Below are 15,410 nucleotides of genomic sequence, written 5' to 3' on the forward strand. Positions count from 1 at the left end.
CACATTATATTTCTCAAAAAATCTATACACGCGGTTTGACATTAACTTTTCAAATATCTTAGAGATAGACGATAAGAGGGCGATGGGCCTGTATTGGTTCATATTAGTTTTTTCACCACCCGGCTTGAGGATTGGTACGATTTTTGAGACTTTTAGCATATCTGGAAATATTCCGTCGTTAAAAGATTGATTTATTAAAAGTCTTAAAGGTTCCGTTAGTTCCTTGTTGCAGTATTTAATAAGTTTTGGTGGGATTTCATCTAAACCGCAGCTTGATTTATTTTTTAGATGTCGAATGACGTAGTTTATCTCGCGTTCAGTAACTTGGCCTATATAGATCGAGTTGGCGGTAGGGGTATACATACAAAACAGCCATAACTCAGGAACAAATATTTGTGATGAACACACAAATAAATGCCCTTACTAGGATTCGAACCCGGGACCTCCTGCTTCGTAGACAGGGCCACTACCGACTAGGCTAGGAGGCCGTAATACTTCGATTAAGTATGTCAGTTGTAGTTTTTCGCTCGACCCCAAACGAGGGTTGTTATGAGAGTGGCGTTATACATATAGCTGACAGTCTGTCTGTCAGCACATGATACATATAGAGCGTACCTATGAGACTAGTTGAGTGGGTCAATTTTCGTGTGCATGGCTTTGGGTAAAAGACTTCTTAAATCCCATATGACTATTCCTGTCAAACTTTAACGTTTACGAAAATATACCAATGCCCTGTTTTCCTGTTTATCAAAAGCTTGTATAACTTGTATTGTAATACAAGTGGAAGTCCCTTTTTGACAGTTTTTGTTAAAAAGGGACTTCCACTTGTATTACAAGATTTACAAGTTACAATTAAGCTTTTGATAAACAGGGCACAAGTCTTCATTTCTGTTCATCGTTTTCCACGCTTTTAGGCTTACTAAAATCACCCGTTCGTGACAGTAAATGTGTCAAACTATGCTAAATTATGAATTCATGTAATTGACGAGGCCGCCGAAATACAGAGGTACTTTTTTAGAACCTACAGGAGAAGAGCGCCAGCCTCAGAACTGCTTACCTACACCTTGAAAGCAAATAAAATATGTTAAACGATTTATTACAATATAATCTCCGATCATTGATAAATGATTCTGGGGAAACACGGATAGGTATTTGTGTTACAATTATATTTAGATTTTTATCTGTTAAAGTGCATTTGAGTTGATTATAGCAATCTGTATACCTACAACTTACATTTATATTTGTATATATATGGATATGGCTGTCCTGAACTATTTATACGGAATTTATATAACGTTTAGTGATTTTTAGGGTTCCGTACCCAAAGGGTAAAACGGGACCCTATTACTAAGACTCCGCTGTCCGTCCGTCCGTCCGTCCGTCCGTCTGTCTGTCACCAGGCTGTATCTCACGAACCGTGATAGACAGTTGAAATTTTCACAGATGATGTATTTCTGTTGCCGCTATAACAACAAATACTAAAAACAGAATAAAATGAAGATTTAAGTGGGGCTCCCATACAATAAACGTGATTTTTGACCGAAGTTAAGCAACGTCGGGCGGGGTCAGTACTTGGATGGGTGACCGTTTTTTTTGCCGTTTTTTGCATTATGGTACCCTTCGTGCGCGAGTCCGACTCGTTTATACATACTTTTAACTCGGAGTATATATTTACTTTACTTTAAAGTCTATCTTCTTCCTGGCGTTATCCCGGCATTTTGCCACGGCTCATGGGAGCCTGGGGTCCGCTTGACAACTAATCCCATGATTTGACGTAGGCACTAGTTTTTACGAAAGCGACTGCCATCTGACCTTCCAACCCAGAGGGGAAACTAGGCCTTATTGGGATTAGTCCGGTTTCCTCACGATGTTTTCCTTCACCGAAAAGCGACTAGCAAATATCAAATGATATTTCGTACATAAGTTCCGAAAAACTCATTGGTACGAGCCGGGGTTTGAACCTGCGACCTCCGGATTGAAAGTCGCACGCTCTTACCGCTAGGCCACCAGCGCTTTTAAGTCTATATTAGTTGTAAATTTGTGTGTAAGTTTAATAAAAAAAAAAATAACGTTAAGAAACTAAGATGCTGTGCGCTATTTACGGCCTAGAAGCATTCTTAAATATAGGTACCTATACGTATCGTAAGACAACTCGAAAACATAGTAATTTTTCGCCAAGGAATTAATTCATGACCATTCCGAAACATTATATTGTAACTGTTTTTGTGTAATAAGAACGAAGTGGTTTTGCTAAATTGCCAGTATCTGTGTTTTACCGTAGTATAGCAAACACATCGATCAAACGGCCGCGGCCGTTTTGAGGTCGCGCGCAGATGAATAATGCGCCTAGCCCATTAGTGGTCATTATATGCAAATAATATTCCACATTACCTCTAAAGCACTTGTATACGAATATTAGAAATTGTTTGAACTCGTATAAACGACCATTAGTACACTCTAAAAAATGAAGACCAACTAAGAGCAGTTTCTTCTTAGTTGACGTTAAGTTAATTACAACAATTACGATCTTATATAAATCAAAGAAAGCTGATTACTTAAAACAATAAGTGTATCTGTGATTGAACTAATAAAGTAGGTATTGATTAATCCTAACAATTGTATACCTTGCATCTATTATTAACTTGTTGACATAATTATGTAACGTAGGTTGGTTCAATAAATATCAAGCTTAGTTGATCTTACTAGGGTCAATTAGTTAGCATAATTCTTTTTCATGTATATATTGAACAAGATCTTAGTTGGCTCAGTTACATAGCAATAGTAAAATCAATCAGAATTACCTTATTTGAAATGTCGAAGTCCTTGTTAGGCTCGTATGGAATCAAGATGCTTGATTACGACTATCAAAATATTGATAGGGCCAACCAAATTTTTTTTAGAGTGTATCAACATCAAATGGACGCTGATTCGAGATTAGAAAGTTTTCTTATTACAGTTAATTTCTGTTTGAAAATTGCTAGGAAATCAAACCCTGTAAAGGTTTATGGCTGGAATGGACATGAAATTTGTTTATTATTTAGATTTTTTTGTGTGTCTGAAGTGTTTAGTTGGCGTCATTGAAATCTTACTGATAACAGATTGCTACGTGAGCTTGGACCAGCCGTAAGCCTTTAGGTAAGTCGGGAACTCGGACTGAACTAACTCATCTACAGAATTTATCCGTCATATAGTATACTGCCTAATACATATATCATACTCTACGATCTACTAATGATGATGCATAAGGGAAACACAAGCTTTTTTATGTTAAATTTTTATATTCATCAGACGCGCTGAACTTAAAACTCGATAGTAACCGATACGAAAAGCCAGTGCAGGATGACAATTAACTCATAAAAAAGTCGAAATCGCAGCTGATTGGATGAAATTAATCAATGGCGGCCAGGGGCCGTCAATGGAATGGATATTTTATGTACCGTGGGCGAAAAGTGGGCACCAATTTGTCCGCAGTTTTTTAATTAGTATGGATGTGAGAACGAATTGGTTTTATGCTTGCGACCAGCCGCGGCGCGTATGAAAAAATGTAACACCATTTAAAAGCGCGAATTTATTTGTTGGATATCACGATAACGAGGTAACCCTAGTAGCGATGCCCAGATTTTCTATATTTTATAAATACAAATACGAATGCATCCTAAAATCAGTGCGCGTAACGTGAATTAACCTGCCGTATAAAATAAACTTAGTTAACGAACGTTGTTCTAGTAGAACACAATATTTAGCAAAAAATGGGTTTAATTTAAAATTTCTAGATCAGCAAATATTCTAAAAAAACGATTTCTGGGTAATAACTATGTAGTATGTTGGCGAGTTCTAAAACATATGTTCGAATTGCACATACCGAGAATTAGCTAAAACATACTTTAATGAAGAACATTCAATAATACTTTAAGGTGACAGTCCATTTCCAACGACAGCAGCACTACCATTCACATTACTATTTGGTTTTTGGAAATTGACAATAACACCGACGCGTTCGTACACTTCGTACTAGTAGTGCAGCTGCGGTCAGAAATGGAATGTTACCCTTACACACTATATTGTACCTATATCTATATGATGCATATCTCTCAGATTAACCTAAGTAGTAGATATCTAAGGATTTTCGAAGGTTATACTTACCTATACTATGGCCTACGGCATGAGTCGGCAAACCGCGGCACGCGAGCCGCATGCGGCTCTTTGAACCTACAAATGCGCACGGCTGTTCGAGACACCCACAATATTACATTATAGGACTTAAATAGACCAGTCAAATCAACTTTTGTGGCTCTTTCACATTCGTATATTGTAGATTTCTACTGCAGTTGGCTAATCTCTTCAGAAGTTTACCGAACCCTGGCCTAAGGTATTCTTCATGGTGATTATAGAACAGATACTTAGCCAGGTCGGCCTTGCGGCTCCCCTAAGTAGTAGGTTATTCGACAATCGCCTAATCGCCGGGTTGGCCCGCAGCGTCTTCCCCTCTCGGCTCTAATTAGGCTCACATTCTCATTCCGTTTTCGCGTTTAATTTCGCCAGCGGTTTCGCCTTAATTACGTTATTCGCGACGGGCCCCGCTTGCTCCTGCCCCTAGTTGTTTTTAAACGATACGGTTATTTAACTATTGCTTTGTGGCCTGAGGGCAAGTTATATTAGTAGTAAACAAAACAATTTGATTTTAGGTAACTTATACCCACATGTCGCTATTATTTATAGGTTTACTTATGTCAGTGGGTTTGGTTATTATAACCAACTCACCACCCTACACATGCTACAATTTGAGATATCATTGGAATGAGACGAAACAGTGTATATTAACATGTATGACCGTGACGTAGTTACTAGTAACGGGCTGATTGCGTCAATGTTTGCCGCGTCTCGAAAGCGTGTAGAAAGCCATTACTTGTCGGCTATGTCTAATGAAGGCTATAAGGGCCAGATATTCGTGGCGTGATCGCCATTGCGTGTCTACTAATGAGCGACCGTCGCGTGCGCACCTATCGCACTTCGTTAAATCGCACCCGGACTACGCGATATACGGAACCGGTATTAATGTCTTTGTTTCGTTGATTTTGCCAACGTTTTGTTAGTTAATAGCGTTATTTGTATGATGCTATCGGTGTCTGGATTGGGGTTTCTTATCGGGTACTGCTGTAATCAATGTTGTATTTCTTGTAAACAAACTAAATTGCGGGCATTTTCGGATAAATACTTCCATTACTTTTTGCCCGAATATGAACTCTATTTCTCAGAAGTTCGTAGAGAAAGTATCCAAATGTTGTAGGTCTTAATTTCAAAGGGCCAGAACAGTAGGCAGAACTCTAATTACATATATTACCTTGTATTCAGTCCAAACAAATGTTTTGTATTAAACTGACCGTTACTGACGAAATGGGGGAATTAGTAAACAGTTCCGGTAAAAGCGAACGCAACCCTAAAAATGACATCCAGGACACGAAATACAATTGTGCATAATTACTCAAACTTATGTTTAGTCTATTATTAAGCCAATCTGTGCTTTGACACAAAGGAAAATGTATTTTATTACAATAGGACAGAGTATTTTTTGTGTTTTCGCGGGGGTCGCGTTACGTGGTGCGTGTTTAGGTCCGCGGGGTGGCTTGGGAACTTCGCAGGTGGCGTTTTCATTATTCAAGCTCCATTGATTGGATACTTTGTTGCCGTTTAAAAATCTTATTAGCAACCGCCCGACAACAAAGCCGGGCGATGAGCCTCCTCAGGCCCTCTATTTACAAGGTAAGTGATTTTTTTTCAATTACAACGATGAGCTGCAGGTTCGAAAGTGTAAGTCATCTCGTTAGTGAATGTTTTATTCCCTGTGTAGGTTTGTCAGCAATGAGTGCGATGAGTAGGCTGTTTTTTTTTACATTTTTGTCAAAGGCTGTGTGAATGAGCGTTTGTATTCTAATGTTCTTTTTGACCTAATATCGATTAGAATCGGATATAAGTAGAGCCTACAAAACTGTACATGGTTAAATAATCCTAAAAGCGGACCGGAAAACCGGCATACTATATGTCGTATGTCCCATGCACGAAGACATGACTTATGAACACAACGTCAACTTGTGTCGTTACATAGTGTTTTTTCTTAAGTTTTTTTTATCTTTTGTCAATTAAAGTGATGAAAATATGTATCCATAGCTATGACCGCGAATAGTGTAGAGTAGTGTAGTGTAGTGTGTGTGTAGAGTTTGGAGTGTAGACTCCAAATTTTAGAGACGACATTCCTCGCCTCGTCAGCGATGACCCCCATATTACGGGTAATTACGCTAGAGACATTCAACAAATTACATTACCGCTATAGCTGCGTAGGTACCATCATTATGTCGGACATACAAATTAACCAAATTACGTCGAACAAAGAAAATCGCTCCGAAAGAAAGGGTTACTGAAATAGGTAAGTACATCGTCCGCTTTACTCGCAGAGAAATAGAATTACAATCTAAATTAATTACGCTTTTAAACCGTCCGTTATTCTTAATTAGTTTCTGCACCGCAGCGGAAGCTCGCGCACTCTCTTAATGAAGGGTAGTTTCAAATCAGTGCGTTTGATCAACTCTGTGCAGTCTTAATTACGGCACCCGTTCCGCGCGGGACAATCCGGTTATTTATGACTACATAAGCTTGATTATTCTTTAATGAATACTTGTTTTAAAACGTTTAATTAAGTTTTATGGCGACAGGGCCGCTCAGACGGGCGTCCCGCCGCACCGCCGGCCGCGGGCTAATTGGATCGGGTTGACGCACCCCGCACCCCCCGCCGTACCGACCACCCCTGAGCCCCTCACTTCACCCACTCCTAATTGTATGAAATTGCTAATTGGAAAATTTTATAAACGCGGCCGCCCGCAGGCCTACGCCGGACTCCGTTGTTCCAAAGAAAAATTAATTCAAAGGGTCAACCTCTTCGTGTTTCTCTTAAACGAGGCAGAAGTAATCTTGTTTGCCTCAGAAATTAATTGCCGGACCTTCTATTGGCTAGGCATTAAAGATTCAAGTGACGCTCTGCCTGTTTAAATCAATGTGAGTGATTGGTTCCCCTCCTCCTACTCGTTACCCCCAATACTCGTACTGGATCCTATGGGAAAAACAAATTCAAGTTATCTTTAAAGCATTTTAACTATATTTCTGAATCAGACTTTTTTTTTTAATAAGTAGGTATTGTAAGGGCATTTTTATACAGTAGGTCCAAAGTAGGTGAGACGTCCAGCGATTTAAAAAGTTGGACCACATCACTTTAGTGAATGGAACCACTGGAAAACTTCTGTTTATTTTTCCCTTTCATTATTATCTTCGACGGAATGCCAATTGCAACACACTTTAGCTTCTGTTAATGACAATTGGTATCCAGGAGCGCTGAGTTAAGCTTTTAAGGCCTGTGCACACCGGCTTGCGTGTGCGTGACGTGCACGTGCGCGTGCGCTAAAATGTAGGAGCCGCATACACGCACACGTCACGCAAGCGGTGTGCCGTCTCTCATAAGGATATGTATAACGCCGCACGCGCACGTGCACGTCACCCTCACGCAGTCAGTGTGCACAGGCCTTTAGTTTTCAACTTGATTTAGTCCTACCCATTCTAACCTCCTTTTCCATTGTTCCAGGGCGTGTAGTTGGCGTGGTGTCGAGCGGTCCCCGCTCCAACCGTCAAGCTGGCTGCGAGCGCGTTGAGCATGAACCCGCACTACCACGGGTACGCGGAGCTCAGCTCGCCGCACCCGCCCTCCCCAGAGGCCGCCTTCACGGCTAATGGACACGATTACCCACACAACAACAACAACCCCGCCCTCAAAGAATGCGCGGGCTGCGGCGGCAAAATCGTAGAAAGATTCCTCTTACACGCCTTAGACAGATATTGGCATCACGGGTGTCTAAAATGCACGTGCTGTCAGCAAGCGTTAGCGGACATGGGACGGTCCTTCTACTTCAAAGGAGGGATGATATTATGCAAAAGCGATTATACGAGGTGAGTCATATCCCCTAGAAATATCACTATAGACCACAGTGAGCCGTCAGTTAGCTTAAAATACTGTTTAAACTAGAGCGTTCATTTTATGATCTTGCACTACGACAGGTACGCGGAACTCAATGCTCAGCTCACTGCACTGACACGCCACTGAGGCTGTCTTTACAGCTTACTTATATAAATAATAACCCAGAGATTAATCTGAACACTGAAAAAACAGGACTACGTACACTGCGGCAGATAAACGTCGAAAACGCTAACGGTTGGCGCAGTGTGGACACTCCCTAAATGTTTGTTGTTTGCCTCGTTATAGCTGATGTTCCAATCTAATTGGATAACTTTAGGACTTAAATATTCTTCGGCACAAAACATGTTAAAACTAAGCCTCGCGGTATTCAGTGTGTTTAACGAACCGATTTTTCTCATTGATCATCGATAAAAGATTCAGTTTTTAGTTCGTCATCTGATAATGACAATAGCGTGTCTGTCAAACGTTCGATCGGCGAAAAAAGTATATCGAGAAAGCCGCGGGCGCATTGTATGAAAATGCTTTAAACCGTTGCGTTGTGTTTTCTACCTGGGACGGGGGCAAAAAGTGCAGCTTTGCACACAACAACCGATGAACGGCATCTCGCCGGCTAAATTGGTCTCGTTAGGAGCCCGCTAAGGACTAATTTAGGAGGTAACTAACTTTTTACACCGTCCTTAGATATTTCTTGCAATGCGGACTTATGTTATTTATTCATAAGTTACGGTACGGGCAAGTAAACAATTATGATAATTGTTGGCTGTACAACTAACGAATGACTGTTATGGTTTGTTTTCTTGATTAAAGACCATTTGCAATTCATTACAGCGATTGTGCTGATTTGTGTCAATGGGTATTAAGACTATTAAGCGTTTCTGAGTGTTTGAAAAACATTTCATTAAAATAGAATATTTTTTGTGAAAGGACATTATGTCACTGTCATATATATGTATATGTTGCAGTCAAAAGTGTGAACTGGTCAAAAGAACTTTTAACCGACAAAAACAGGCAAAACTGCTTTTGACTGAGCATGTTGGTCAAAAGTAGTTTTACCTGAAAATCATACCTATTTCTGAAAAAAATAACCCTAACCTACCTATCTCTGGGAACAGTTTCGTTTTTTGGGCGTAGCAAAAAAAAAATAACCCTAACCTACCTATTTCTGGGACTGTTGACTGACAATAACAGTCACAATTACTATTAACCAATGATTTTCAGGTAAAACTACTTTTGACCAACATGCTCAGTCAAAAGCAGTTTTGCCTGTTTTTGTCAGTTAAAAGTTCTTTTAACCAGTTCACACTTTTGACTGCGACATATATACACACACACACACAACACATTTACACACACACACACACACACACACATTTGTTGTACTTAGGTATTGTTTACATTTATTATTTTAATATTGTGTATGTCATATTTCAATTTTCATATCCTCGGGCCAACATAACGAAGCGCTGAAAAGCCTAATTAAAATTCTATGATAAATAATATTTTAACAACCAACAAAACGAATTAATTAACAGTTAATTGTTTGTTCTCTATTTGAATAATTGGGTTATAGGTTAATTTACTTGATAACGGGTCATTTCGATGTTACGAAACACCGCAGAGTGGCCACCGCTCTATTTGGTATCATTATTACAGAAATAAAAACATACTCCTAACATGTAGATAATTGGCAGTTTTTCTAGGGTAGGTATTATTAGATTATTACATCCCTTAGCCTTAGCCTCCGTGGTGAGATTAGATATGAAGGCCATACTGAACAACTTTTACTAACTCAAACGTCAAATAGAAGTCGCTACCATTGATTTTTATATAAATTGCGGCAGGTGCAAAGTCTAATTTGATATTGTACCTATATTATATGTCTGTGGTCATTATTCTTAACCACGGAAAGTGTTCAACCTCGTTAGTGACATAGCTCCTTCGTTAGTATTTCTTGCTCGCCGTGCATTGCACGAGACAAAAGAAGTTAAAATCCAAGGATTTCAAGATTAATTAATCTGAAGATCACTTTTTCTAAAACAAGTAAATATTCCACCATTGTCTCATTTAACTTTACCGATAGACATTAAAGAATGTCATTATGTTCAAATAAGCGATGTAAAATGCACACAGCGTCCCGTATTTTCTGCCATCCTTCCCGCCAAAAGCGCGGTAACCCTACCTTAATCGATAAACAGCCTATCTACCTTCTAGCTTCATAAGTGAACGATCTTTTGAAATTACTCTGTCTCACGTTATTTAGTTTACAAAAGTCGTATGTCGTATAGAGCGTTAAAAGTAGATACGACGTTTTGTGTGCTTGCGGTGGTGTAGCACCCCGCAGCGCTGCAGCGGCCCACGTGGCCACAGCCGCAGGCGCCCCTCCACGCTCATTAGCGTTAATTAGCTAAACTCGAGGAATTCGACCCAATTAACTGTGTCCCCTTCCTTGCGACATGCGACGCTTTTTATCGCCGCTCCGATTTCCAACCAGATATTTCTTCTGCTTTATCTTTTACGTGATGTTCATAAAATTGTTTGATACACGTCCCGAAGTGTTCCAAACCCCGCTACGCGAAAGATCTCGAATGCGACTTCTAGTAATTTCAATGAGAGCTTACAGCACTGTCCATTTTTTTAATGTCTTCTATCATTTAATATTACTACATCGACGTAGACTGCGGAATCTAGAAGACTCCCTTGTTTGACGACTTATAGAAGACTGGGAATAAGTAGATATTGCGAAATAAATATGAACAATTATACGTAGGTATTTGGTTAATAGGATCATAAATTCACTCGTTTATAAAGCAAATTCGTTTCACACTGATTCGACTTGTTTACCAGCGGTGAGACGAAAGCAGGTGCCGTATTCAGATACGAGAATTGAACTAATATAATTCCAATTCGATATTATTGTCACTGTCATCACGTTCGCACACGTGTGGTAGTGCTCTAGAGCGACTGAGCGCTCGCTGTACGTTTCGATATTCAAATGCATATGAGAATGAGGTCCCAGGAGAGTAGAGCCGACCGCGGTCCGTGCGTCGTAGATTCGATAAAGCTCGTCTCACAGTTGACAGAGACGACGCCCTAACGAGCGGGGGGAAGAAGTGCGGTCCCGTGCATGTCTCTGCTGATTGACCCGCGTCACTCGGCAAACAACAACTAACGAGTTGCCCCCACCAGGTAATCCCGCGCCCACCGACTTTACGTCTTCTGATTGAGACGCCTTAATAAAATTAACGTTTTCACGCAAACAACGCGCGTTTACGCCTTTGTCCCGATATGATGGATTGCGGTGCACAAAGCTAACAAAAACGTATTAACAGTATGGAGTATCATACATTGTTACCGTCTTTTTCCTTTGAGCGCTTGATGCTCTGCTGATTACTTGTGTTGTGTGCGAAGGAAATTAGCCGCCGATGTGTGATCCGTGTTTCTGGATAAAGACGCGTTGTGTAAACATTAGCTGGCTTAATTTGTGTTTTATAATGATTTATGGCATCTATTGTGGAGAACGTAGGAAAGCTTAATCTTCTTTATCGGCTGTTGTGTAAACTCGCTTAAGACATATGAATTTCGTAAGCTTATATTTGAAATCAGATCTTATATACAAAACCTTAGAGGTATCTCTTATTACTTGGTTAACAAGAACCATACCTTCAGGTCTAAAAAATATGGAAAATCCCTGGATAAGTAGACGGATAGATCTATATAATACCATTAACCATTATACAATGGTTTTATTATCCGAGGTTATGATATCACAAGTAAAAAAAACTGGCTACAGATTATTTTGTATGACATCCTTTTTTTTCATAATTCCTTCCGTATCTTCGACGTCTCCTTTAGTTTTGCTTCAATCGGGTAACAAACAATACGAATAATACTAGGCATTCTTACTGGAACTGTAATGAATCACAAAACTGACGAATTTTTCCTTCCCTAAAAACATATTTTGATTTCCCTCTGAATCCACTCTAAAAATATTTAGCAACATGTTACGGCACGTCCACTAGGTGAAGCGGTTCGTTAGGGCGCGGGCTCCGTCAATCAGGGCAATTGCTGCTCAATCGGCAATCACCTCCCCTCGCCTCTAACGAGTCGCGGCAACTTCTTACCCCCTTACTAACGCATTGTTGGAGTATTTACATGCTGGTATGTGCTGGGACCTGCTTAGCTGAATTTTGAGTTTAGGACTTAATATTTTTGGTGAAAGCACGGAAAGGAAACTTCCTACAAAACCGAAGTTTGACAGCGGTTCAGGGTCGAATCATGCTGTCCCTTTCTAATATATGGCACTATCCCTTTAGGGGCTGTCCATAAATTACGTCATCGATTTTTGACGATTTTTGACCCCCCCCCCCCCCCCTCATAATCATCCAAAAATCATGCTTCAAATGACCCCATTTCCTCCTACTTCATGCTACCGTCATCCGATGTCCAGACCCCCCCCCCCCTAATTTGAAATGACATAATTTATGAATAGCCCCTTAGGCTATTTAGGGTTGTCAAAATTCAAGCCATTATCTTATCTGTGGTCGTGTACGCGAAGGGACGTCAAGTTATGTCAACCCTAATTATTGCTCGTAGTAATGCTGAGCCGAACGGCGCCGAGTTTGCCCGAAGGGAGGAGTTTCGCACCCCTGGTGAAAGTGAAAGAAAGTTGAGAAATTGGGTTAAATTGCCTGATTATCTTCAGCCCGTAATACTACGCAGTTGCCACCTGTGATGAGAGTTGCATGAAACTACCTTTGTAAACACGTCCTAGTTAACATCGGTTCGGTTATCCTCGGGTCCCGAATCCGGATCCGGTGTATATTTGTTCACTGGGGCTGAGGTTTCCAAACCTCCGTTTTCTATGACTGGTGATCGGTGATGACCATGATCAGTACACGATGCTTTCTAGAAAACTGAATTGTCGGACGTCTCGGACCGTTCTAGCGTGAGCCATCCTTAAAACACCTAAACTTATACTTACCAAAGGGTTAGCAGAGATGTCACTTATAATAAGGAAAGTGACAAAATTGAAAAGGTTATGTTAAGTTAAGAATCATTCAGTATTAGTTCCAAGGAATTATCGTTAACGTGATTCTCTGGTCCTTGCCTTTTTCCGATAACCCAGATAGAGCGAGTCAATCAAGGCGGTTCTATCGGTAATCACCGAGATCAATCGCTCTCAACAAACTGTCCTATTGCCAACTATCGTGTAGTATATTAATGTCATGTGTCAAATACTAAGTTTTATTTTACCTGCTAATGCTAAACTGTCAATAGGGCTTTTGCTATTTGATAATAATCCTTTCTGATCAGGAAATCCACTTTGCCTTGTTTGCGCAAATATGGCTCGCATCTCTAAGTACAACACAGTACGCGTAGGTACTTCTATTGCTTCGTATTTCCAAGCATTTCTTCATGTTAACGGCTTATAATCAGTCTATTAACGTAAAAACCCATTAACGAGGCATCGTTACATATGTAGTATGTACCTATGTTGTTAGTTACCTTCATGCACACGTACAGGTCTGATCAGAAAAGCCTCGATAAAACGTGCTAAAATTAAAAACCGAAGCTATTCCAAAGAACTTATTATCCTCCTTTTAATTATAAAAGCCATGTATTTTATTGCAGCGCGTGTCAAGGGCGGCCGAGGTGCAATTTGGGGCCTCGTTAAGGCGCAAAAGACGCATTTAATTGCACCCGTTAGCCTAATGAGACCGTGTCCCGGTGTCGGCCGTCTCGCAAATTGACATTGTATGTAAATTGATGTGGCTACATCACAATAGAGCTTGGAAAATGAGCGTGCTAACTTTTGGGCTAAATGAGGTAGTGGTGAAAATTGATAGACGCAATAAGTGCAATTAAAACCTTAGAGCCGAGAAGAAGACCCCGTTAACTTTAAAGGAGCTTCAAATTGGGCTATTTTTCACGACTGAGAAAAAAAGGAGTTTACCTTTGTTAATTTATTTTACGGGTTTAACAATATAATTAACTTTTAGACGGTCAACTGATTAGAATTAATTATTTTCAGAATTCATGAACATCAAAATAACACCACACTTTTTACAACCAATTAATTCAACGGCAGGGAGAGTAAAAAAATATGTCAGGGAAATTTCCTGTCCCATTTAAACGAACTAGTTAGTAGATAAACTTTCTACTGCTAAACATTTGACAAACGACAGTATACACTTGAAAGCCGTTGAAATTGAATTGGGTACTTAGCAATATTTATGTCCTAAGCCCACGGGTTAGGCGTCCAATCTCGGGTCTTAAATATCGTCGTCGTAAATTTCGATCTTGTGAATGAATAAGTTATGTTTCAGTTATTCTTGCATAATGTCCGTCGTGTCATAATTGCGACGTATTTATGAATGGTTCCGCGATTCTGGCGTAATGCAATTTAGCGGGTGTTGCGATATATCCGTGTTACCGACACTATTAAAGATTTACTACCTATTATAAGTTAAACGAAGCGATGCGATTAATGGTGTAGGTACTAATCCAAAGCACTGATTCTTCTTCTATTATCCTCCAATCTATAGATCACAATCAGAAAAAAAACGGTTGTATTAACTATCTAGAATCTGAATCTGAGTTAGAATCTGTATGAGGCGAAGCCTGCGTTGTGGATCTGAAGGTACCTTGCTTTAGATCCACAACGCAGGCTTGGATCTAAAGCAAGGTACCTTCAGATCCACAACGCAGTTTTTTTGGGTCAATAAAGTTTTTTTATAATTGTTAGAAATTAGCTGGCAAAAGTTTTTAAAGGCTGTTAAATGTTGCGGGCCAGTAGGTACAAACTCGTGGCGCGCTGCGTGCCCGCAGCGACCGAAGCGCAAAAGGCTTGTTGCTCGCCGAAGATTAGATTACGACGCCGGCGCATCTACCAAATTAATTTCGTTGTCTCTTTGCCGACCCGTGGTCACAGAGCTTAACTGGCCAGAGTAACAGTTTCATGAAACTGTGTGTGTGTGTTATCTACAAGTGTTTCGTCTGGTCGTTACACGAGCTTGAGCTTGCATCTTGCGCGGATAACTCAGAGCAAAGTTGTGTTTAGATATTACTCTGTTTAGTTCAGCTCTGAGCCCGAGTCGCCACAGCCAAATTGAAACTAAAGAGCATCCGGCCAATGGACAATCTTTGTTTAGAACTCGATTATCAATATCCTCTATCCCCTATTTATACGCTATTCAGCTACGACCTTTACTTAATTAATTTGGCTTGAGACCAACGTTTTATTACGACGCTGGGAATAGGCTAGTGGAAAATAAACAGTGCTATTAATAGCTGATGTCTTTAGTAACAGAATGTAAACGCGTGCAAGGCAACTCAGCCTCATAGTCATTAAGATAAACAAAGATTAAATTAACTTCGAGATTAGTATCGATAA

General features: G+C 40.1%; 1 protein-coding gene across 2 annotated transcripts in view; it reads left to right on the top strand.

Annotated features, from left to right (window-relative positions):
- Positions 1-15,410, top strand: part of LOC134790992 (LIM domain transcription factor LMO4) — a 278,938-nt gene that overhangs the window by 171,649 nt on the left and 91,879 nt on the right. For both annotated transcript variants that reach the window (XM_063762037.1, XM_063762036.1), the window contains exon 2: positions 7,628-7,989. In XM_063762037.1, coding sequence (XP_063618107.1) covers positions 7,697-7,989 — 293 coding nt within the window. In that variant the 5' untranslated portion in view covers positions 7,628-7,696. The remainder of the gene's footprint in view (positions 1-7,627; positions 7,990-15,410) is intronic.

Source organism: Cydia splendana, chromosome 5 (genome assembly GCF_910591565.1).
Source record: "Cydia splendana chromosome 5, ilCydSple1.2, whole genome shotgun sequence".
Classification (NCBI taxonomy): Eukaryota; Metazoa; Arthropoda; class Insecta; order Lepidoptera; family Tortricidae; genus Cydia; species Cydia splendana.